Source organism: Manacus vitellinus, unplaced genomic scaffold, assembly GCF_001715985.3.
Source record: "Manacus vitellinus isolate BGI_N305 unplaced genomic scaffold, ASM171598v3 scaffold_21_pilon, whole genome shotgun sequence".
Lineage (NCBI taxonomy): Eukaryota > Metazoa > Chordata > Aves > Passeriformes > Pipridae > Manacus > Manacus vitellinus.
Window position 1 is genome coordinate 9,322,670 of NW_021939546.1, and position 26,202 is coordinate 9,348,871.

Consider the following 26,202-nt stretch of genomic DNA (forward strand, 5'->3'; position numbering starts at 1 on the left):
AAGGATATCTGTTAAAACTAAGTTTCCCCTCTGTCAATTTAGAATCAATTTCTGTCTCCTTCTACATTTTCTTCTGGAATTTAAGGTAAAATCATTTTTCTTTAGGTCTAGCATCACTCTAAGGATTTGTACATAGGAGGAGTCCTATATACAGTTTAAGCCCTCAATTAATATTACCTTCATTTTGGATGCCAAAAAAATTTTTCTTTAAGGTTACTGTTTCTTGTATGAGGATGAGATACAAAAGTAGCAAGGTTTATCCTATCAAAAATTGGAGAAGGTTTTTCCTTCTTATTCGATAATTAAAATATCCTTTTTGGAGCCTACTTAAAGGATTTGCTTCCTCCTTGTTCTGATGAAATCAAAAATGCAGAAATTATTTTTTTTGTCCTACTCAGCTCTCTCTCTCTTCCATGAGAAATGAACAAAGAAGGGGAGAACTGAGTGAGTAGAAGAAAAATAAGTAGCCACCAGAATTGGCAGAACAAACTCAGATTGCTCCCCAAATCCTTATCTGCACTTGGACCTGATCTAGAAAGCAGATGGGTGCTTTGCTACTGTGACAGCTCTTGGGAGCTGTCAGGAGACTATTCCATCTATGTGTGAAGGAGCAGACTCATGCAGAATGCAGCTACATCTGATTTCCAGATAAGTGAGAATTGGTCACAGCAGCACCTCCTGCAGCTTGGTGTCAGTAGGAAGAAAACCCAGGTTCAAGGATTAGGGAAAGCCCTAGCACACCCTGGCTAGGATTCCAACCTTAGCACTATGAAGACTAAAGCCTGGGACGTGTTATAGGACACATTAAGCTGCTGTCTAGACTAAAGCAACCACTCACAACAATTAACTCCAGCTCAGGTGACTTCTGAGCTGAAAATCATTGGAAGTTTGGGAGGTACACCAGGGCAGTCTCACTACATGCTCCACTCCTACCATTTTCCATAGGTACTGGCTGTTGCCACTGCTGGAGACAGGACACTGGGCTGTTTAGGCTGTTTTTAGACCTTTGTTCTGAGCCACTACTGCTATTTTTATATTATGTTCTTATTTTCATTAAGGGAGTTATTTTCACTGGGGAACTGTATAGAAATCCTTTTAAGGAGGGTTTTGGGTTGTTAGGGTTTTTTTTCCAGTAAAAGAGTGGAATTTCTGTGAGGATCTTTAATGATATCATAGCCTAATTTTTCATTTCAGTAGTCAGACCTTATTTTACCCATTCTCTAACATGAACAGTTTTGCTGACTTTCACTGAAGCTGAAGTTGCTCAGAACTGTTGAAATACACCCAGATGTCATGGCCTGAAACAAAGGAAATCCTACTCAGCTCGTAGGCAGCAGCACACACAGGGCAGCTCTGTTCCTCACTCTGTAAGCCAAGAAAATCCAGGCCTTGTTGCATTTATTCGCTTCCAAGTTTCAAAAGTTCAGTCTGTGAACTTCCCAGTGCCCTGATAAACTATTTAATTTGAGCAGTAACTGCAACATAACTCCTAAGCAAATGCTACAGTAACATTAATATTAAAATCTCTAAATGCTGGAGTTAACTGAATTCTCTGGACAGCTGGCAAAATGGAGAGTTACATCATTTGTTTTCCATTGCCCAAGAGAATTAGTTTTTGAAAATAAACTTGTGAGGAATGTACTTAAAAGGAAGTCTAACTATAAAAATAGTCTGCAGTGTACAGTGAAACTTTGATTTTCTTAGATAAACTGAGGTTGGTAATATTTAGGATGTTGTAATTTCTTACTGTGGTGTGTTTACTTGAGGTATACCCAAGAAGTTGTTTTAATTTATTGGTCAACTGTGCAATATAGTTTGCAGATCAGCAGCCTTAAGCCTTTGGAAATAAGTTACCAACAAAGGAAAGCACGGGTTTAGTCGGGTGTTTCCAGTTCAGGCTGAACAGGACAAAAGTTGTTCATACTTGTGTGTTGCTTTGGTGTTGATGTGGTTACATGTACATAATTAAGAGCAAAATTTATTACATTGACTTAGAGATTAAAGCATGTAAATACCTACAGTTAAGCTCTGCTATCCGTACTCCATAAGCAGGGAGGAGGATCTGAGTGTTCCATTAGTATTACACTCTCTGGTTTATGTTGACTAGTTCTAATTATGCTGTTTCTAATCTGCCAACTAGAGAAAAGATGCAGCTCTTCTGAATACAGCAAAACCAGTAGCAAGTGAGCTGTTGTCTTGTCAGTCTTTCAGATTTTGGCTTACATATCTGACAATTTTAGACAAAACAAAATCCTACCCACAGTTTTCCCTGATCCAACTGTCACTTACAGATTGATAACATTAACCCATTCTGTCTGTGAAATGTTGCATCTACTTGACTTTGCACTTTTGGATGGGAATTTAATCTGTTAAATATCAGGGGTGATGTCTCATACATTTAATTACTACAGAGTCACTGCATTAAATTTACTGATTGCACTGAATTTCTAAAGCACAAGGAGGACAGTGTTCTTTTTCTTATAGGTAGTGGAACAATCTTAAACCCTTTGTCTTGACTGTGGAGTTAACGTATGATTTCTTTGTGGTTTTTAGCTTTACTCCTTTACACCCACAAATCCTTAGCTGTAGTATTGTAGTACTTCAGACATTTCAGGGGATAATCAGTGTGGTGTTGGTGGTGCAGTGTGAAGCATAGGTAATACTCTGCAGCATGTAGTGCTTGGCTGACTGAAGTGATGGCTGTCATTTCTGTTCCCAGCAGCAACATGGGCATATTCTGTAGTGTGAGTGCTCAGACTGTGTAATTACTTTTTGGAAATGTTTGATTTTTTTCATGTACAGAGAAACTCTGCAGTATGAAATCTGCCATTCTCTGGGGTTTTTGCATGTATTCGATAATCCTGTGTCAGGATTGCTGATGTTAAGAAATTCAGGCACCTAGATACAGTTTTGGGAGATGGACAAAATAATAGACATAAATATATATATATATGTTCATAGTTGTATGTGTGTGTACCCTCCTGGAAAAAATCCAGATGGAAAAAAATGGCATATATGGGAAAATCAGGACATATGGTAGCTTTAAATTAAGTTGACTTTACAGTGAAGGCATTGCCTAAGGCACAATAATGCCAGCAGGAACAATGCCTTCGCTTAGGCAAGTTGTGTCTTGGGCAGAGGGCTCTGTGGAAAGGCTAGGAAGAACTCTCTGGTGCCATGTATCAGATTGTTTAAATGGGAAATCAGTAGACTTTATATTCCAGGCATTGAAAATTATTTATGTATGCTTAAGTTCTTCCAACCAAAGCATATGTTAAAAAGGAATTTTGGTTTCTGAACCTTCAGGGTTCATTTCAACCTTAATTTTCAAGCTTTTCTTGGCAACCTTAAAGGCCAGAAAGGTCCTATATTTTGCTGTTTTCTTGTTGGCTTTTTTTTTTAATTAAAGCTCAAATAACTCATGCAAGCTCTTAACTCCAGGGTCTGGAACTTTATTTAAAAAGCCAAACAAAAAACTGGAAAATGTTTTATAAAATCTTGGTAGCCGGTAAAACTGAATTTATTTTCTAGAACAAGGCAGAAAATAAGAAAGGAGCATCTTTCAAGCAGATAGGCCTTGTTAATCTAAAATGGGACAAGGAAAACTTTTATCCCACTTCGTTTTTACTTTTGGATGGCATTTGAATTGGCCTTGTGTGTTTGGCAGCTGATCTGCTGAGCCGTCTGTTTCAGATTATGAATGCTCGGAGGGCACACTGCACCCAGGGAGACACTTCCCCTGAACACAAGAAATTGCAATTGGATTTGCAGTTTAGTGATCTGTGAATATGAACGTGCATGTACATGTGCATGACACATCTAAATGAACTCTGTTTATTTAGGACAACTTGAAGCATTCATACAGCTGGAGAAACCCAAGGGAGATTAGAAGTGGAAAGCCTTAGTCCACATTCACTGTCCTGTGCCCCTGTCAGGGCAAAACAAGACAGAACCACCTAAGGCTCAGGAAATTCTCTGGACTGAAAAGTTCTTACTGGACTAAGAGCTAATATATTAACCAGCTTTACAGCCCACTTAAACCATTTCTTAAAGGGACTTAAGGGTAGAGAAGCTGCAATTTGGCTCCCTCCATTAATGAATCATCTCCGGTCCCAGCACAGTGCTAGAGGTGAACAGGGTAGTGAATCAGAATGCTATAACCAACTAAGTACTTCTTGGCCAGGAAAGAGGATTTGATCCATAAACTTTAATGGTGCATTAGGTAAATTTCATATTATTTATGGCATGCTACTAGCACTTGTCTTTTTCATGTCATCTGCTTTGAACATACTTTTTTTTTAAAGAATATACTGCTTGTTCCACCCCTCCCTTTTCCTTCCTTTCCCCAGAATGCTGACTCAATTCCTTTTACTCTTTCAGTCAGCTTGCAGTTTTAGGCATTTCCTTGTCCAGTTTTCAGGGGAACACACTTTACTTCCCTCTCATCAGCACTGTGCAGCATTGTTGCAGCTGCTGAATTTCATGCTAGCTGGAGATAGAGGAGATTTCTTTGCAAGCAGTAGATACTGAGATACTGACAGAAGACCATCTGCTCTTCATGGAATTCACTGAAACTTTGGACTTGGATAGCAGTTGTGCAGTTGTGTATGAGAAGCAGATTTGGCAGTGATGGAAGGAATGGTAAATCTAGAACCAGCCAGGAGACTGGAGGGATAAATGTAATTTTGTTACAGATTCTCCTTCTAGATAATTTTATTTCTTTTTTTATAAGTTTTTGCTTTAGTCAACTCCCTAGACTGTTTGCATTATCAGCAAAGCTTGAGAACTCTGGAGATGAGGATCAGACTTAAGCAATATAGTTTATAATAAATTGTGAACAGAGCATTGACCACATGTAGATATATTGTATTGTTTGGGCAGATCTTATTCAATATGCATGAAGAGACTTAGTTATGATATTAGGTTGAGTCAGGTGCTTGGAAATATTTCTTCCTACTTGAAGTGGCACACACAGTTCATTTAATCACATAATTGCATTTGTGCAATTAGATGTGCAACACCTAAAATTTTAGGAATTTTAGTTTTTGTAATATGTTTTATCTGCTCATCTGCTCAAAAATAGATCTTTATATTACATTGCTCACTCAAGTATTAAGTTCTATTGCCTTTTAAATTATTAATCCCAAAAGAGCTACAGGAATTGATGAGCATTATTCCATCAATGTTACAAAATTGAGGTACCTGAAAGAAAAAAGAAGTCTAATGAAAATTTTCCTTTTTTGAATCCTGTTTGTAGAATAAATGCTTTTCCCATATGAGCAGTTTGTGAAGTGATTGCAAAGCCATAATGGCAGGGGACAGAACTGCAGATATGTATGAAAGTCAAGCTGTATAATAATGGTAAAGGGGAGAGAGCCAGATTCTGTGCTGGTTTTAGAAGCTGCCAAGGACGTAGGTGCTGTTTTGGGCAGGAGAACTCTTTTAGCCTAATGCCATCTGGATGCTTTCCTCTGTGCCAGTTGTCGTATGGGCCAAGCCGCCTGTCCTGCCTCTACCACATTTCTGGAAGTAGGAATTAGATTAAAAATACAGTATTTTCCAGTTACCTGATTGGAAACATATCCATGTAGTGCTTTAGAAACCCAAGGAAGCAATCCAAGCTTCTGTCAGAGACTTTATCAGAAGTTTCCTCATCCATGTCCTGAAGCAATCTTTGAGTACTTCTCTCCTTTCAAGCCTCCTGACTGTAGGATCTGCTCCAATTTGTTGTCCGATGAACATGATAAATAGAGTTAAAACACACAACAAACCTCCACAAACCCCTGCCCAAGATCTTCTGTTTCATTCTTTTAGTTAGTAACTAGATACCTGTATTTATAAATACAACAATATAGGTTTTCTTCACCTTGATCTCTACAAGGTACCTGTATGGTTTGTATTTTTGGGCTGGCAGTTGTACCATCTAGCTAATGGATTTGTTCTGTAGTCCTATGTAGGAGACCCATAGCTAACTTTTAGTCTGGGATTTATTCCCTGTTTATAAGAATTGAGTTGAGTTAAATTAAGTAACTCATCTATATATTCATTTTACAGTTAATTAAGTAGCTCTGCTGATGAATTTGGAGTAATTTTTTTCTCATGCTCGTCTGTATGTATGTAATTTACCATCATTAATGCTATCACAAGGAAAGGAGACAGAAATTCATGAAATTATTTTTTACAGATATTTCTGTAAGGAAGATCATTGGGGTAAACTTGATTTAAACAGGAACAAATTCTGTATCTTCAGTAAACAGGAAGAGACTGACAATCAAGAATGTTTCAGTTTTGGATGTAGTTTGAATGCCTTTTGAATCATGGAGGTTCTTTTAGGAAGAATACATCCTCTATTTGTGCAAAGCTCATCCAGCTATCCAACCTTACGTAGCTTATATGGCTTCTTCCTCTGTCTTATACCTAAAACCTCAATACTTATCTCCTTTGGACCTCAGTGTTCTTTGTGTCGTTTTTATACCTCATATCTATTTGTCACATGAGCACCTGGGGGGGGGTTGTCCTTCTAAAGAAGGTCAAATTTGTTTGTCATTAAACTGATTTGAGAAATTAAACTGATATGGGAATCTGAAAAATCTGGGTGGTTTGATAGTTGTACATCATCATCAATAATTTTGGTAATCTGCTGTAGATAGCTATACATTCTTCAATTGCTTCTCAGCTTTTGTGCATTTTATTTAAATTAATATTACCAATAACAGTGGGAGTTAACAGAGTCTTCCAGATTCTGTGGTGCATTTTTAAGACCAGAAGATATTTAAATGTAATTTTATTTGTAAACTGAGCAAGTTTGATTGAAAACCAGTTGTGAACATGATGTAGTTTTCACAGTCACAGTGATTATTACACTGGAGGTATTTTCCATGCCTTTTTAAAGGGCTACTAAAACTCACTTAAAGAAACTTTTTTAATGCATGGTCACCAGACTTTCATAGCTGTAGCTGTTCTATAGCTATATCTCTTTATAGATATATCAGCTTCACCTGCTGAACAGGTGAAGCTGATGAAATATCTTTTATTACAGATAACAGGATAGGAACATAAGGTGACACAGAGGTGAGCAAGTCCTTGTCAGCTGGTGGAGTTCAAATTCCATTAATGCCTTTTTGCATCTGACCAGACACGTGCACACCTTAAACTATTCCATTAAGGCTGAATCACTGCTGCATTACTTCAGCAACTCAATCTTAAAAAAAACCAAACAAAACCAGTTAGACAAAAAAATCAGTCATTAAGCAAATAATTTGGTTATCTTTAAGGATATTTTGTGTTTCAATTGCATTGTGTGTTTAACCAAATGAGAACATATGTTGAATTGTGAATATTTACTACGCTTGTACTTTACAGCAATAAGAGAATATTCAGTCTTTGATATTTAGCAGTCATATTTATGTGTTTAAAACATTTTTCATAAAGGAAAATATTTTAGGTGCTATTTCATCGGTCAAGTTACATTCTGTTATTCATAGGACCAAACTGATGTAGAAGAACGAAAAAATATAATTGCACATCAATTACTCAGTAGTCCAAAAAACAAAGAGAGGTTTTAAGGCCACATTCCTTACTCTTACATGTTGACACACCAGTGGGATTATATGTTTTGCACTTAAGGGAACATTTTGCCTGCTGGTGTTGTGCAATAGTTGGCCAAGTAACAGAAGAGATTCCTCTCCCTGCTGCAGAGCTGTAAATCAAAAATAATCCACATGGTGGTTTCTCATTTATGGCCATACAGCAGGATTGCGGTTCTGAGAAGGGGAAGTGCAGCAGGAGTGTCTGTGGAGATTCCTAAAGACTCACACCAAGTTCCTTCTACCTGCAGAAAGAACATTGCAATGTGGTGTTTGATAGATTTCACAAAGTGCAATCTGCAGTCTCCTTTGTATGATTTAAGAAAATTTTTAACTACTATTGTAAAATTAAACACAAATGTTGCGTTGTCTTGAATGTATGTTTTGCTGTTAGTGCCTGAATTGTTGCTCAGCTGGAAAACTGGGTTGCAGGTAGTAGGTTACTGTGGTTTGGGATAGTTATTTTTTTTGTCTCATGACCAACATTATTGCATCAGTGTTATTTTATTTTAGTATTTCCCAAACCATTTACATTGTTATGATTGTAATTAAGACTAGATGAATAAGAAAGGAAATTGAGAAGGTAAGAATATATAAGAAGATAAAAATAATTAGGAGGACAGGAAAGGAAAGTCTCAGTAAGAAACACCTGCTAGTATCAAGATTTACAATAATGCTATAAAAATGGCATATGTCATAAATAGTCATGAGTTTGTCTTACAGACAAACAATTTCATGAGAAGAAAAATTACCAAATAGTCAATAATATGCTCTTTTACCTAATTACTTCTTGTATCTTATAATTCTGAAATTAATTAATGATCTTTACGAAGTGCAGAGTGAACTAGTATTAGGTTAGGGGAATGTTGGGAATTCAGTATGTAGATTATATTTTTTAATATTTTCTAAAAAAAAAATAATCTTATAATTGTTTCAGAAAGGCAAGCCATACATCCCCTGGATTTATAGTATAGACAACATGCTTATGGAAACAGGGAGCAGAAGAAACTGGTGGCAGGAGCCTTCCTGCCTGCTACTTTGTAAACATATTAGTTTTCAACCCTCATTTTGGTTTAATATACAGCACACACTACAATATCGATGTGTTTAATTTATAATGAAGACTGATGCTGTTTCAGCAGTGATATTGCTTGTTCTGTTTCTGTCAGAACATGTATTAAGCTGTTCAAGGAGCAGTGAAATCTCCAACTGCTACATTAGCTGGACATCATGTCTAATTAATGCCTACTGAAGATTTTTCTGGGTTTCAAATATGGTCTTGGACTAAAAATGCCACTCTGCTGTCTGTCATCCAGCTAATTACATAGAGGTCAGGCTGACCTCTTGTGTATATCAACATTTTCTCTTATTCTTTTGCAGCATGAGGTGTAGCCCCATGAAATTGGTTCATATAAATTAGGTTGAGAAAATATGCTTACAGTCTTAATGAAAAGATAAATTGTGTATGTTTTAAAGTGGCATAGATGGGTCTGTACTGCTGCATTTTAGATTTGCCATCTCTTCCATCAAATGTAATTGTTTTGAAGAGATTCACTCAAGCCCTATTCAGGTTATTTTCAACTATAGCAGTCCAATCTCTTAATAAAAATTCAAGATTGTTTGTTCTGGTTATCACAGTTCAAAAATAATTTTCACCTTTGGGATTCTGAATATTTGCAGTATAAATGACATCATTTTACATAAACAAAGAGGTACAATTATTCCATAGTATGCTCTGTTTCTACCAGATGAAGAAGTTAAATTCAGATATATTAAAATATTTCTGAACATCTGAAAACAATTTAGAGGTGAAGAAATATGCAGTTACCTTAACATCCTAGTTTGTGCTTCTTTAATACTGTTATAGTTTTGTATAAATTTGATCATCTCACAACCCACTTTGAAACACTTTCAAGGCAGCTAAAACTTTGAAAGCCCACAAACCACCTTAAGAAGCCAAGAGCACAGCACGAGAGGAATTAGCAGATCATTCCTCTACAGTTTTCATAATGATCACTGTCCATACTCTAGTAACTAGACATGCTGCTAGAAGATACACTGTAGGACTCATGCATTACAGGTTTTATGCAAAAAAACCCCCATAAATTAACAGATCTCTATGGTAGGAAGGTCAGACAGAGTCAGGCTGTATGATTGTAATGTTCTTGTGTAGCCTTAAAGCATACCAGCCTATCTGTAACCCTGTCTAGAAAACTTGCAGGTGTACAAAATGTAAAGAGCACATAAAGCATATCCTGGGGTGATTTCTAGTTAAAGGCCCGCCTGCAGACGTGACTCCCTAAACCAGCTTGTGCCACTACTCCTGGAAAGTACCCTGAGATTCCTGATAAAAGGTGCCTTCAGTCCAAAGGTCATCCAAGTTTTGTATGATGATCTTCCTCGTTTCTCAGGAGGGATCTCTCAATAATCCAGGTGTGGGAAAATGCTGTTTGGGATCAGGAGGATGGGTGTTGCTGGTCTCTCTGAACCCTGTGCAATGTGAGACAGTCTCTGTTCACCTGTGAACAGGTTTCCTAATGCTGTGTTCTCTGACCACAGAACAGTGGCTGTTTTTTAAGCCAGGATTTTGTGTGTTCATGCACATGGTTCCTTTAGTTCTGAAAAACTCAAAATGGTTTAATCCTTCTGACCTTTAGATCCCTGATTCTGTATATAAATACTGGAGCTACTAATCTGCTTTGCTCTGGAATTCCAAAGGGCTGGGTATGTCATTCCATGCTCAGGTATGCAGGAGGCAGGAGTGAGTCATTCCTCTCAACCTCCAGTGCTCATGGGCTGTAGTAACACTTTTCCTAGAACGAGTAGAACAAGTCATACTAAATGCCTGTGTGATGTTTTGGGCTTCCTGTGTGCTCATCCATGGGGTAAACAAGGCTATAAGAAAGGAAAGGATGGACACTTTTTCCAGGGAAACCAGTGGATATGATTAAAATGCTCTTAGGCGTGTTTGCTTTACTAACAAACACATTTGGTGATCATAAGAGATTTATGAAACACAGAGGTCATTGGTGTCTGACTCTGACTGATGTAAGGCCTTTCTATACTGTCCTGCTGCAGCACAGGTTTCAAATTCAACTGTACCAGAACAAGTTGCTTTATCCTCTTACAGAGTGTCTTACGGTGGGGATTTGTACCAAAATGGTTATGCTGCTGCTGTGCTTGGTGCACTGCAGCAAGGCCCAGCCTTCACTAACCGTTTAGCTGGGTTTGATTTGTTAGCAGTCACTTGTCTGTCCAGTGTAGACACAACCTTATGCATTGTCCTTCTAAAGAAACAAGAAAAATCACTGAGATCTGGTACCCATTTGTCAAAATGTCAGTGCTTAGAATCATAGGAAATCCTATTATACTTGCAAATATTAGCATGCTAATACTGTTTTCCATGTCCTTTTGGTATCAAGTGTCCTGTAATAGAGGATCTTATGACAAAAAAATCAACATATAGCAGTTATTACAGAGCAAATTACAGATAAACACATTTCCTGCAAGAATACTGGTGTTGAAGTGAAAAGATATAAGATGAAACTGTTACTTTTTCTCACACTTCATTGACCTTTTAACTTCCTTATGTTCTTAACAAGCTTTCCAAAAAACCCAGCACAGAATCCTACCACTCCTTACACAATACTCAGTGCAGAAGATATTGCAAAAGGTCAGTATTTGTGGGGTCTGTAAGGGAGAGACAGAAAAATGAGATTTCCACTGAGGAGCAAATGCAGGAGAGGTACAGTTGGAAAGTCCCCTAATTCCAGAGTTCAGGAGATCTTCCGCCCTAGCCAAGCCCTAGTGAGCTGCTCATGGCTGAACCAGAAAGGCAGTTGGAGGGCATTGTTTTGCAAACCTACCAACAGTTTTTAGTGGCTGTAATTTTTTTCTTGGCAGAAAATAAGTATGAAGTCCAGTTTTATGACCTGATGTCAGGTGATGACATTTCAGCTCCAGCTTAGAAGCAGAGAGCTGTTTCCTTCTGGGAGCTGTCATTGTAGATTTGTACAAACCTGCAGTACAATCATTTATTGTCAGGAGGCTGACAAGTGCTGTTGTAGTTGTTACAGAGATATCTGAGACTCTGAGCTGGTTGTTTTAACTCAGGTGGTTGGAGGCATCCAGGACAATTTGTCTGTGAGATGCACAGAATGATCAAGAACAACATGACCACACTAATTCAACATTGGTTGTATGAAACTCATTATTATTTTAATTTGCAGAGGCTACAGTGGTTATCATGAGTTATTCTTGCCCTCTGACTGTGGACAGAGTGGTCATGGGTGAGGATTGAAAGTCCACCTGTCTCTCAGAGGAGCCAAGTGTGCTGTAGGCACTGCCAGGATGAAGGCACGTAACCACATACCTGGCACTGCCTGCTAAAGTTCCTAAGCTGCAAGTGCAACTGCTGCTTCTGCTCAGGAGAGCTCCACAGCAGTATGGAAAGGCTCTCTGGAGCAGTGGACTGCTGCACACTTCACAGTTTGAGGGACAAAATGGTGGGTTTTGTTGTTGTGTGCATTTTCTAACCCAGAGGCTCCAGGAAGGGTCAGGCCCTCAGGAGTGTTCATTTGGCCAGAGCACCCTTATTCCAGAGCCTCGCTGCACCCGAGGGTCTAGTCCTGGACTGGATGGGAAACACTTGATGCAATACCCAGCAGAGAGAAAGGGAACAGCAGCAAGAACATATCTGCTCAGCCAGACAGCCTACCGAAAAAATTGTCCTCATAGCAGCTCTCCACATCAAGCCTCTAACTCCAGAGCTGGGTCCCAGGTCCCTGTTTTGCATTTGCCTTCTGTTTGCAGTGAGAACACATCAGCCTGGGTGTAACCTCTCTCCTGAGAGGCCACCAGTCCCTGCCAAGCTGTAGCCGTTCTCCTTGTCCTGGAAAGGAGACTGGGAGACTGAGAAAACAACTGCAAGAGCAAAGGGCACACACATGAGATCATGGGAGCCGACGGAAACCCTGGACCTCCAAATCCCTACCGAGAGGCCCCCTCCCAAATACTGATGGCCTCAAACACTGCCGTCCCCAGGAGACACAGCTGTAGTTTTACAATCTTCCAGTTTAATTTCCAGGTATTAATTATGGTGGGATAGTGTTCTTATTTTAATCAAAGAAGAAAAATATCAGCCTGGAATTATAAAAGCCTGTGGTGTTTTCTAGGGAGAGAATAAGTGTTACGTGGAGTAGAGACGTGACAGTGCATATGTGAATGGTGTGAATATTTTTATGTCCATTCTGTTTGCTTTTTATATTCTTCCCCTCCATGTCTTTTTTCTTTTGTTGAAAAAATGACTGAGAAGCAGGTCGGTAAAGCAGTACTTTTATAAAACCTTTATTAGAGAGGAGGTGGGAAGGAGGGATTCTACATGTTTCATGACAGCTGATGAGCAGTTCAGGATGACTGCCAGCTGAGGAATGATGGGATGCAGAGGTGGGGTATGAGCATGCAACTGAGCTGAGGAGAACGAAAAAAATGCGGTGGTAGAGAATTAAGAACAAAGAAAGAAAACAAAGCATGTTGGGAAACCTTTCCAATCATCAAGTATGACTTCTGGTGATTTTCCCTTATTGTTCCCAATGTGTATTGCAAATTTAAGTTTGTGCCTAATCCATCTTGGGGTGAAGTATAAAAATAGGAACATTTTCTTTCTGCTCTCAGTGACTGATGTGTGCTGTGGTAGGGCAGAGCTCAGAGTAGGAGTGAAATATTCAGTGTGTGGGAGTGAGCAGGTACAGGAGGAGCAGGTGAATAAGTGGTGACACGAGTATCGTTTTGAGCCAGTCCATACACCATAATTTCTCACAGTTTTGGAGAATGTGGTGCAGTTTGTTCCCCACTCCAGCTTGCTCCTCGTTCTCTTGCTGCCTGTGTTGTCTCAGTCTCTCCTGTCATAAGGATAGCTCATTCCTTTCTTCTGGTTTCCCCCTCCAAGAAGACCCACCGTTCCCCTGAGTACAAACAGTCAGGAGAAGGACATATACAACCAAGAGTTGCCTGGGCAGGCATCTGATTTCCAGTGAGTGGAGGGAGGCAGGAGGCTGAGCCTAGGGCTGCTCCTTGCTGCTGCAGGGCCAGGAGAGGATGCATCGGGTCAGGACATCCTGCTGGGCTCACGCGCCACTTCCTCCTGGGCCCTGTGCCCAAACGTGTTGCAACCAAACCCAGACCTGGTGCACCTCCTGTTTTGGGACTTCCCCCACCTGTGTCATGACTAGACTGGAGAACCGTAACCGTTCAACATGCTGGAAGCATCTCCAGCAGAAGCAGGGCCAACAGGGAAGGTAAGGGCAGGCCAGGAGCAGGAATGTTGGCCACCGTACCAGGCCGAGGGTTCAGGCTCCGGGTTTTTGCTGCAGCTGCCTCGAGCAGGCTCCGGCTCCAGCGCCCGTGCTCCGCACCCGGTTTTGCTGGCGGCGCGGCGCCGTGAGCCGGCGGGGGAGGGCTCCGCTCCGTCGGGGGCGGGCGCGATCCGTGATTTGCCCGGAGATGCCCGGGGAATTGCCGAAGTGTTGAGCGGGATAGTGGCGGGCGCGCGCTTCACTCCTGCGGCCGGGGGGGATGGAACAGCGATGGCCGCGCGCCTCTCCTGCACAGGTACCACCATGGGGCTGCGGCCGTGGGCGCGGGGTGGGACCGGGCGGAAAGCCGGGATGGCGGCCGCCACCGGCATGCCCGCCGCTGTCAGGTTGGCGCGGGCGGGGGTGTGTCCGTGTGTGCTGAGGAGGGAGGGAGGGAGGGAAGGGCGAGCGAGGGGCGGCGGGCGGCAGCTTGAGGCGCGACCGGGCGCGGCGCGGGCGGGACGAAGTGCCGCGCCGGCGCAGGTGCCTGTGCCCGGGAATAGGGAGACCGGGCGGGAGCGGCCCTGCGGGGCACAGCGCGGGGCTGCGGCGGCCGCGTCCGCTTTTGTCTCTGTAGGACACGGGCGCTGGGTGGGAGCGCAGCGAGCCCGTCCCGCGAACCCGGGTGCGGGCGGTGCTCAGGGCGACAGCGCCGGGCTGAGGTGCCCGTGTCCCTGTCCCTGGTCCCTGTCCTGTCCCTGCCCGCGCCCGGGGGCAGCCCGCGGCGCGCCGCGCTGCCCTCCCCACACACCGGCACGGGGGGCTCTCCGGGGACATGTGCAGGTCAGCCCGGGATGGAGAGTCTCGTTCCTTGTAGTCACAGAAACACGTCTCCGAAGATGCTCCTTGGAAGTCATTTTACCGTGGTTTCGGTGTGGGGACACCGCTGTCGCGTACTGCCCGCACAGGTGTCTCACGGTGAAGAGCTTTGCAGGTGATGGCCCTGAAACTTGGAGGCTCTTGGCAGCGTTTCGTGCTCGGGTGATCTCACATCACCTCAATCTTTGTTGATTGCGTTTTTCCCCCCACGGTAATAGAATCGCTTCACGCAGGTTATTCTACACCGTTAGGTCTATGTTTTATTCCCTAGAGCTACGATAGCTAATGAACTGCACTTTTTGATACTTTTTAATTTCATTTAGCAGTGATATGAGAAATTTTCACTCTTACCTGACATAAGCCTGAGACAGGCCTGTTGGTGCACCCTCCTGCCTTGGGATGCTTCAGTCTGAGAATCAGTTGTGACATTCACAGAAAGTAAAGCTGGTGCATAAGCATGAATTCCTTAAGGACATGGAATTTGGCAGCAAGGCTGCTCAATTTGCAGTTCCTTATGTAGTTGACTTTTGAGAATATTATCAACCACTTCAAGGAAAGAAAGAAGGATAGTTTGGTTTAAATGTGAGCTTCAAATATGTGGAGAAAATTGTGTCTTTAAGGGTCTAAAGGTACAGAGTTTCGAAGTATAGCAGGTTTTGTGAGAGCTTGCTTTAATATTAAAATTGCTAAGTTAGCCTTGTCTGAGTCTCTTTTTCTACAGTCTTCATGCCAAAGAAAGAAGTTTAAAACATCTGCTTACTGAAGAGGACAGAAGTTTTCACAGAGCAGCAGCCTTCGTTCTGCTGATCTAAAGGCATGGGCTGTTCTGGCTCTTGTTTTAGGGAGAGGAGCAGAGTGTCTGCTCTGGTGTGTTCTACAGCAAGACATTATTGCTTACAGGCTGTGTAATCCTTTCATTGTAGAATTTATTTACTATTTTGGTCACATGAAAGGGGGACTAAATACGAGTGTGATAATGTTGACAGAAGCAGAAAAATCGGCAGTATCCTTAAAACCATTGTGACTGCAGCTTACATCAGTGGTTAAACTGAGGAAGCTATTTCTGTGCGTTGAGCATTTGTGTAGGGGTTTCTTTTTTTGGTTTGTTTGGTTTTTTCCGTCTTGCATTGCATAAGACTCATCTTAGAAAGTCGAGCAAGCCTAAAGATAATTTTTTTCAACATAGGTTCTAACTTGTGGAATTATCAGGGTTGTGGAAGGTCCTAAAAAATGGTGAAGTGTCCTGAATCTGTTGAGATGAGCATGAGGAAGTGAAAATGCCAGCATGGGGGTGGGGAGTGTAGCGATGGCTGCACTGAGATCAGTTACTGACACCAGCAGTAAAAGTGTGCAGAGCAGTATGTTCTGCTGTACATCACAGACAGAGAGTAAGAGGAACATTAACCTGCACTCAGGCTCACAACCATGTCTGATTTTCTGTTCCCTTTGCCGTGTTTGGTTTGACAGTGCTTTAGCAGGGCTGGGACGTTGGGTATTTCCAAATGAGATGAGGGTATTTTCGCATGATTTTGCAGCTGCAGTGTCTGAGAGGGCTGCACATCCTTTATTTGAATAGCAAAGCTGTAATTTCACTGATTTGAAACTTTTTGGTGCTAATTGTGTTCTGTTGGCTGATAAGTAAAAATGCTTCAGGACCGCATAGCTGTAGTGGAATCTATTACACCAAGTATGCTTGAACCAGGGTTGCAAACTGAAGGGGATTATCTCCCCCTCCTCTCTCCAATTTATTAGTAATCTGAAGTATCTTTTATCTCCCCATTTTGAACCCATTTTGCAACATCTTGTTGCCACTTGCTTGTTCTCAGGGAGTGTAATGGTCTGAGCATGACTGTGAATTTAATGTGGAACTTCTAAGGGAACTTCTGCCACGTGAATGTTTTGTTGTGGCTGCCTTTAGTTTGGAAACAAGCAAGCACCAGCAATGAGAAGGACCTGTCCTATCTCACAGATTGTCATTTGTTATTGGAAAACTCAAATTAAGCTGGAAGCAATATAAAGAGTTGTATTTTTTGACTTTCCAGGAATGATCTCTGGCCTATTTCATGTGGGGAATTTAGGGAGGAAGAACAGAAAACTGAAGATGCAGAAAATGCATGTTGAGAGTGGGGAAGAGATGGTTGTTGAAAGGTGATCTAACACAGACATTCAAAAACTTCTTGTTGCTCTTGAAAATTGAACTCGTGGTTTATTCTGAAAAACTACCCATGTGTGATTGAGGGGGAAGCTCACAGTTCAGGGAAGGACTGTAAAGAAGATACAGGGAGAACAGGAAGATACCTTTTTGTGTTTGTCTTCCTGATGTCATAAAATGCATTTTGTGAGAAATGTGGTAGTGGTCCTAAAGTCATTGTGAAATGCTTTGGTAGGCAAGACAAAGTCATGTAATATCAATTTGTATCCTAATTAGGTGCAAGTCTCATTTTAAACTTCAGTGTTGTGTTGCAGAGTCCAGAATGCTGTGCTGTGTTGTTGAAGGGAAACATGGGAGTATTACAGCTGAGGCTGAGCTGGATGGATTCCTGTCTCGTGCACACGTTGCCAGGATTAACGTCTTATTACTGGAATACACAGGATCTAAATACTTGCAGTATGAATGGTACCCTCACAGTAATGTACGTGTTATGTACAATGTAGGGCCAAAGATTCTGAGGTCTCTGGCAAACTTCTGATTTTTTTTTTTAAGGAATCAACAAAATGATCAAATTAAGATATTAGTTTATTCTTTTCAGTGGAGTGAGGGACCTGTCATTCCTCTTTCTGTCCTGCACAAAAGATGAAGAAACCTGAGTATGCATGTGTGTGCTTAAACCTGCACGTAGAGGAGGCCGACTGCTCCTGACGCAGAGAGAACTTAATTTTTTCTGATTGGTATCGCATCCACCACGTTGGAGGGTGGCTGCATCTGAAAAGGCAGTGGAGCTACTCTTTCATGTTATGCAGGCTTTGTTCAGTACTGATTAGAAGATGGTGGAGATCTTCTGTAGCAATTTGAAAATTAAATGGAACCATTTCTAATTATGCAGTGGCAGACATCTCTGCAGAGATAAGCCAGCAGTCCTTGTTCATGCTTCAGCTGTTCAATGGGAAGGAAAGTGCTGAATTTTGAAGTACATGGGAGTATTTAATATAAATTTATAGTAAATATCTTCTTATTTTTACCTTTGTTATTGCTGTAGAAGATGTTCTTGGCTATATAATTGGAAGTGCTAGAAGGCTTTACCATGACATTGGAAAGGGCATTGTGAGGAAACCAACTTGCCTTGAACTTACCTGTTTTTTGACTGGCTGACTACATGGAAAACATTTATGACCAAATTGTGTTGTTTGTCCTGGAAACTCTTCAAATGAGTCCTAGAGCTTTGCATCATGATACAATACTGTATTTTGGATTTTAATCAGGACAGAATAGCTTGTTTCTCCCCATCTATCTCTTTGGGGTCGGAAGGGAAAGTTGTTCTTGTTTTTCTCAGTGGAAAACTTTTGTTTGTCAGTTTGTTTTTAAACTTTTCTGTAGAAGGAAGGTTGTGGCTGGATGGGGTGGACAGGCTGGTAATAGTATCTTATTACAGCTAAATGCAAGTGTGCCAGAGGGATGAAAACATGGGGATAAAAAAGCTTGATTGACAACGGAAGATGAAAAAGACGGGTGTCCCTGAAGGTGTTTTTTATTTGCTAGGTTAGCATTCTAAAGTTCATAGGTTTGTGTCAAAGGTTGTAATTACTACAACACACGTTACCCTTATGAAGTGATCAACTTTGAAATGGAGTCATAATAATGTCTTGCTATTTTTATATGCTGTGGAATCTGACCTTTTCTCCCTCCCTCCTTTTTGCATTTACAACAACTTGAATTTACTCTGCAATTGGTTGTTACAAACCCCATAATAAGAATTTTGCCAGGTAAATTCTATGGCAGCACTTGGAAAAAAGGTGTTAAATGATATTTTTCTTCTTATCTCAGAAGAATATCCTAGACTATGTTTGCATCTGTTGGTTTATTGTGGGTTGTGTTTTGAAGGAAAAACAAGTCTGTTACTAGTAAAATAGTCTGGGAAGCCTTTTTACTACTATTATTCTATGCAGCATCACAGGAAATTCCAGTTACTGCTGTGATACTGATGTTAAAATTAATATTGGAAAAAGTAATGAAATAAATAAGAATTATTGGCTCATACTCTTAAGTACTGAGTGAAAAGATTATTTTGCACTTGATGTTTTCATTGCAGGACTTCAACACGGTGTTTCCTGTCCAGGAGTGACAGCGATCAGTTTGGCTGTAATAATGAAACATTTGGCTGAACAAAGGGTGATATTGAGCAAGAGGGATGATGCACAAGAATTGATGGTTCCAGTGTGTGTGCACTGGCCAGCTCCATTCTAGTTTTCTGCTCAGAGCTTTAATTTTGTGCTTAGACTTTTACATTCTAACAAATAGTACTTAATCAAATACCTGAATGTTAGAGAGAACTAACCTCTAGGTTGCTGTGCAAGGTGTAGGTGAGTTGGTAATTACAGCATGGGAGGTTTAGGTGAGAAAAGACAACGTGCTTTGGAGTGCTGAAGAGCAGTTGGAAGTTGTTTATTGTATTGGTGTTATGGTAGTCTGAGGGCTGTCAAAACTTGAATATATTTTGTCAGGCTATTTTTAAGGGCTGTGTAAATGCATGCTTAGTTGTTGGCTGAAATAATAAAAGTCTTTGGGTACCAGAGCCAAGTCAGAGCAAGGTTAAGCTATAAAAATGGAGGTATTGCAGTGAATACCAATGATGGTTTCCCAGCATATGTAATTTTTCTTGTCTGCCTACGCGAGAGGTATTTCCCACCCACCCCCCAGTAAACAAATTGTTTTTGTCACCAGTTGTTTTGTCACCAGTTGTGTGTCCCTGTTGTCAGGCTTTCAGCTCCTCCCCACACCAAAAAGAAAAACCCCAAAAAAATGAACAAAAAACCCCCCAGAAAAATCAGAAACTGAGTGTCTCTGGAGCAGTATGCTTGCTGAATAAGCAGATAGCAAGGTCTGAATAGAAGTTCTCCTGCTGTTTCTAGCTATCCTGTATAGTTTGTCTTTCAGGATGTTCTGGTGATACTGCACACATTCTGTGGTTGATCAGCATTGCACTACACCTCTGATTTCTGCCAAACTTCCTCTTATAATAATCTTTGAACACCTCTGAAGGTATAAGTACTTAGCCAAAAGAGCAACTGTATTTGCTGTTGCTGTAGGAAAATGTATGTCGTTTTATTTAACTGTTCACCATTTATACAGACTGTTTTTGGATGATGTTTGAAGTTATGTGCTTTGGGCTTTTTTAGTGTGTATTGTGTAATTAACTTGTATTATGCTCAGTTGTTCACAACTGACTTTGTCAGGGCAACACATTGTGGTAATTCTAGGGTTATCCTCTGCATAAATGCACCCAGTCATGCAGCTGTGGTTTAGGCAGCATGCACTTCATGAAAATAGTATCTGATTTTGTGCCTGATGTTATGTTGGGGAAGAGAGGTAACCCTAACAGTTCATTTCTTGGGAATCCCCTGGGCAAGGGTATTTGGTGTAGGCCAAGATGTATGGGTTTGCATTGCTTCAGGCCTTAGGCTTTTTTAGAGTTTCTAAGAATGATTTAAAAATAAATTCATAAAGAAAGAGACTTTTCCAAAGAAGCTGTATTATGCTTGTCCACTTAAGTTTAGGTGAGCACTGAATGCCTGGTGGCAGTGGAATGCAGGCAGAAGTTGTCCCTGACAAGAGTCCAATTTACAAAAAACAATGTTAAAATATTACTGTCTTTTACTGTGGGCCTGTTGCTGTGGATTTAGAATCCAGGGTTTAATTTAGATAACTGAAGATTTTACCGACTGGTTGCATATGACGCTAAATTCTCCACTGATGCAGTGGAGAGCAAAATAAAATTATTGTACTCTAATATTAGAGAGCACTTCCTAGCCTGAGTCGTTTCAGGTTTCTGCTTTTGCCCGTGGGCAATGTTGCCCAAGAGTTCCTGTTTCACAGAGCCTCACCTGGTGACCCGGTGATGGTAATCTGAGCTGGGCTGGTGTCACTGCAAAACAAGAAGTCAGTCTTCTAAAAGTTACAGCGTGAAGAGTTGTGGCAGTCCTCATCATTTTACAGAATAGATAGAATTATATAAAATCTTAAAGCTTCTTTGAAGACCAGTAGAAAGTGTTTTATATCTTTATTTGCCCAGGGAGAGGGGAGTTGAAATGTGGATCTTCAGGGTTAATTTTCTCTCTCATCTCTTTTACAGCTATCGAGTGCAAATCCCGTGTATGAGAAATTCTATCGACAGGTATGTATGTTCTGGTTGACAGGACAAACCTCATTTTGATTTTAAAGAATTGATATTCTTTTGCTATGCACTCAGGCTGGCCAACAGTGTGTGAACAATAAAAGTTCAAGGAGCACTATTCTGCTTTAAAATATAATTTTATAGTAACTAACTTAGGCCTGAGCTATATTGGTATAAATTTAATATTGGTTGTAAGATGACTTATTCAATTTGCCAGGCAACTGCCAAGTGACACACATCACTTTACAGTTCTAACAGACTGTGAGCTCTTGGAATGGAGTAAATTCTGAAAGTGCTGTATAGATAATGTTCTTTGTTCCTTTTTTCAAGTGAAGCTGCATTTCTTGTGTTTGTAGTGCAGCATCATGGAAGACTTGCATCTGTCTTGGAGTATCCCCAGAGGTGCTGACAGGATATTGTAAGGAGTGAAATTTGGATAGAAGGCCACTGAATGCAAAAAGAATGCCCGTAGTTCTTTCAGCTTCACTCAACAGATACAAATATTTTGGCTTTATAATGGAAAAATAAAAATATACAGAAATAAAATATAATATAATTTGTATTTATCACCTGTCTTTTATATTTTGGCCCAGCAATACTAAGGTGTCTTAATTGCTATAAAAACATTAAAAAAAACCCCAGCTGTTCCACCCACTTTGTAATAGCAATATTTTTTATCATGTGTGTAATGTGCTTTATTGTACAAATATGATATAAAAAATTTCAAGGAAATGTAAACTACATGACTGGATGAAACAATTCAAAATAGGTGTGGTTTTTTTTAATTGATCTAATGAATAATCAATGAAACCTGTAAAAAAACAACCTTATAGGAAGGGGTTTTTAACTTTGTGCAACTGGTAGTGTTCCTGTCTGTTTGTCCTAAGGCAGGATATAGTGTGTATGACCTCTTTATTTAGGACCTTCCCTTGGGTGTCAACATCAGAATGTAAGCTTATCTGTTGGGGAAGAGACAAGACCGTGATTTCTATCCATGCTCTATTTTTGGATTGTGTTTAGAGGATTAGTCCCATTACCAAGTTCATAAAACAGCAGTTAAAGGCTACGATGCCTGAAAAGTTTGAGCTTTCCATTGTACTTTAATAAGGGTTTTTCTCCACTACAGGAGAGTAGCAGATTTGACATTAATAAACAAGGGGAGAGAGTTTACCTCACTCTAAGTTCAGGTGGCTCCTGGTGGCTGAAGGAGATTGTATCACCCTCACAAAGTTTTCCTTCGGTCTGATGGACAAATCCACTGTGTGTTTATCTCTAGGCATTGGATTAAAAGCCTCAGGAGAATCCCATATCATTATAAGATGATCATTGTAAGGGCACAAGAAAAGGCACATTAGGTTTCCTAGTACTTCTGACTCTCACTGTCATGCACCACCTTTGCCATGTGCCTGTCTGTCTCTTCCTCCTGACTGCAGTTGTTTAACCACTGAAATGTGAAGCAAAACACTGGATAAAGAAACTGAATTGAAGTTCAAATGTGATACTGGTTTCTAAATCACTTAGCATCTTCCATTTGTTGGAATAGACAGCCTGGTGAAACTGGAGTGCTGTTTGTTGTCCAGCAGCCTCAGCAGTGTACAGGAATGGGGATTCCTTAAACATGATGTTACTCTTAGTGAAGTTGTGCCAATGGATTTGTTTTCCAGAGGATTAATTTTCTCACTTGCTCAGCTGAACTCTTTTCTGCATTTATCCTAAAGAGTAGCTTCAAATCTACCATGTCTGAAGACTTTCAGTTGCACTAAAGAACTTTTGCCTTTCCTTCCTCAGATAAGGAGATGTCAGCTTTCAGAACAGAAATGTTAGAAAGACATTTCTCCCTCTGTCCCATGGTGCTGGTAGAGTGGGTTTATTCTTCAGTATATACCAGAAGTACTTCAGAGCATTCCATGCAATGTGAGAATAAATTTCTCACCTGAAATAGCTCTGATGCTGAGTACACTTCCAGCTTAAAGTAATCCATCTGGCATAATGCGTTGTGCAATGGGTGCAAATCCTGGCCTTTGTACTTAGAATGAGATTGGAATCTCAGCCTTTCAATAGGGACACTTTTCTTTCAAATAATTATTTTTCTCTTCAACCTTTCCTAGACTGACTCCCAAAACAGTGTGAGGTTCAAGGATAAATTTAAATACAGGTCAGAAAGCAGTAGGAAGTTACTTAACCACATGATGCAGTGTGGCAGGAAAGCTGTGTGCCTGAGCTGCTGCTGAATTCTTGATGAATCCTGACCTGAAGTACTGCTCACTGTAACCTTGTGACCTAATGACATCAGGTGTTTGTCTATGACTTTTAATAATTTCTGGCCCTACAAGAGACAGGGTGCAACAAGGAAGTTGTTTAATGATACAGCTTTGAAAACTAAGTTTTGCATATCAGGAGAAAAAACTACCAAGTTGGTGTATAACTGACAAAACACCAGCAGTCTTCTCAGTGTAATATTCAAACATAAGTACCCCCATCCCAACATTCAAGACTCAGTAATTTGTAAAGAAATAGTTACTGAAATTTAGATACAAAAAGCAACTATATCCATATTGGGTTAAATCAGAAGCCTGCTTAAATCCCTTAAAGTCACCTTCCTCTGGGTTGGACGTAGGGAAATAAAAAGTAAACACAGCTGATACTGTGGTGTTTTGTGACTTTCCTGAAAGAGAAGTCTTGGGCTGGAGGTTTTCTGAGTGGATGCCAAGATTAGTGTGCTTACGTGCAGGGCTGACTCCACTGAAAAGGGAGATTTCATGCAGTGTCGTGGCAGGTTTTTGCCTATAAGATGAACAGCTCTCCCATACAGACTGAATTGGATATTTTAAAAATCTGAGAAGCAGCCTAACTACAAGGCTGTAGTGCTTGTAATTTTATTGCCCTTGTCAGGGAATCCTCACTTACAGGAAAAAACCTCTCCTAATTACAATCATACTACTTATGTTGAAAACAAAAGGTGTTTTCACTTTTGTATTGAATGACACTTTTGGGATTGCTTTCTGAGTGTTTTATTCCCTTTCAGAAGTGTCTACAGACAACTTTGATTTGCTGCAGCATTCTTTCCAAATGAAAAATTCTCCAAGCTTTCACCAGCCAGTTCTAATCCCCTCTTCGGAAGCTGTTTGCTTTGAGCACCTTGTGAGTGCTGCACCTGTGAACTTGGGCAGTTGGTCTGACGTTCCAAACACAATATTGAATATAGTCTTTGTTTAAACACAAAGCTGTGAGACTGTAAATGGTGCAGTGCAGCATCATCTTCAAGCTACCTGTGTGATGTATTCAGGGCGACAGTTTGAATTGACTGAAGATACCCTTGAGTCCTATTCTCCATACTGTGCCCTTTTTAAGCATCCTTTTGCTTTAGACTCTCAAAGACTTGGAGCTTTTCCTCTATTTCCCTTGTCCTTACATCACCATGTAGGTGATGCAGGTTTTCCTGCTTGCTTTTTCCACTTGAAAAGTTTTTAGGTAATAGCTATGTATTTTAATGATCTCCCTGTTGATGCAGGGAGAAATGCATGCTGGTTGGTCTGCCTTAACTGCCACCAATAGGGAGTATTTCCCTCTGGTGGGGTGGTAAAGGGATCTTCAGCAGAGCTTTCTTTTCCAGACTGTAACAGTAATGAATGCAGAGCTGAACAATGAAATGTAATCAAACTCTGGGACATTTCTGTCCTTACAAGTCAAATTTTTTCAGGAATCAAGAAGAGAAACCTGTGATTACGAAGGGCTAATTAGGTAATTCAGGTGATGGCCTAATATGAACAACCTTCCCTATCTGCTTGAGAAATTCTTGGGCTTTGTCCTTTAAACTTACTACTGGAGACCTTGAAATTCAGACATAAACGATGGTTAGAAGCTTAGAGCAGTGAACACTTGATTGCTTGCATATGTATTGGTGTGTTTTTATCAGTTTTTAAGTGGAATTAATCTAAGGCTTCACTGACAACCTGTAAGATTTGTGCTTTTGTTGGGGTGTTGGCTTGAGACTTGGGTTACCTTGGGTTACCTTCCTTGCTTCTGCCCCAAACTCTGTCATCCAGCCAAATTTTTATCTCCCTGAATCTTAGGATAAAGTGTGTTTTTCTGGACCATTGTGAAACATGGGTGAAAGATGCTTTGGTACATATGCATAATATATGTTAAATTTGGCAGTGTTTAAGATACCAACTTCCAAAGTCTGCCTATAAATGTTGAATCTGGAGCAGCTAGTTCAAAATGTCTTAATTGCAATGTAACATGATTTTTAATGAAAGGTAGTTTTGCTTTTGACAAAAAGCCTGAAGATTGTTCTCAAAGTGACTGTGTTAACTTGAGCATTCTTCTTTGCTAGCTTTTTGAGAGCCTGTGTAAAGACATCAATTCAAAAGCGAGTTTTTCATGTAAGGTGTTTTTCTTCCCCAGGTTGATTCTGCTAATGCTGGAAGAGTGTTAGCTTCTGATGCAGCTGTTTTCTTGAAAAAGTCTGGATTGACAGATTTGGTACTTGGAAAGGTATTTAATGACAATTATTTAATTATCCTGTCTCTTGCTTCAGTTAGTATCCTGTGTAAATTAAAATATTTAGTGGTATGTGATCTTCCCTAATGTTCTATCCAATAGTTTCCAACTTCAGTGCCCTTGCTTATTCTACTATATTTGTAGCTTGTGGTGGAAATTAAAACAATATTTAAATTTGTCATCACAAGTAAGTGCTACCATGAAAGTTAAGACATGAACTTTCCTCCAAGAATGCACTGTTAAATAGAGTGAGAACTTGCCAGCTTCCTCTCAGTGCTGTGAACACTTTGTCTCTATTATTTTTGTGTTTTAGATTTGGGACTTAGCTGATACTGATGGCAAAGGTATCCTGAACAAACAGGTATGATTATTTCTGTGATGTATTAGGTTACTCTGACCATTAGAAACCCATAATACAAGTTAAAAGTTAAGATTTCTGGTTCAGGTAGTTTTTCTAACTGATTTTCCCCCCCAGATTTTTCTAATTGGAATTAGCTGTGTAATTCCCACCTGAGTAAAAGCTACAATAAATGAAATAGCCTTCAGCTGCCTTATCAGCTTCTCTTCAGGTCATAAAGTGGGCTACTGTGTAGCTGTGCAGTACAATATGCT

General features: G+C 40.4%; 1 protein-coding gene across 2 annotated transcripts in view; it reads left to right on the plus strand.

The window, feature by feature from the left end:
* The window catches only part of EPS15 (epidermal growth factor receptor pathway substrate 15), a 67,106-nt gene that overhangs the window by 5,073 nt on the left and 35,831 nt on the right, over nucleotides 1–26,202 (plus strand). For both annotated transcript variants that reach the window (XM_018072092.1, XM_018072091.2), the window contains exons 4-6: nucleotides 21,046–21,087; nucleotides 25,495–25,584; nucleotides 25,904–25,951. In XM_018072092.1, the coding sequence (XP_017927581.1) occupies nucleotides 21,046–21,087; nucleotides 25,495–25,584; nucleotides 25,904–25,951 (180 nt within the window). The remainder of the gene's footprint in view (nucleotides 1–21,045; nucleotides 21,088–25,494; nucleotides 25,585–25,903; nucleotides 25,952–26,202) is intronic.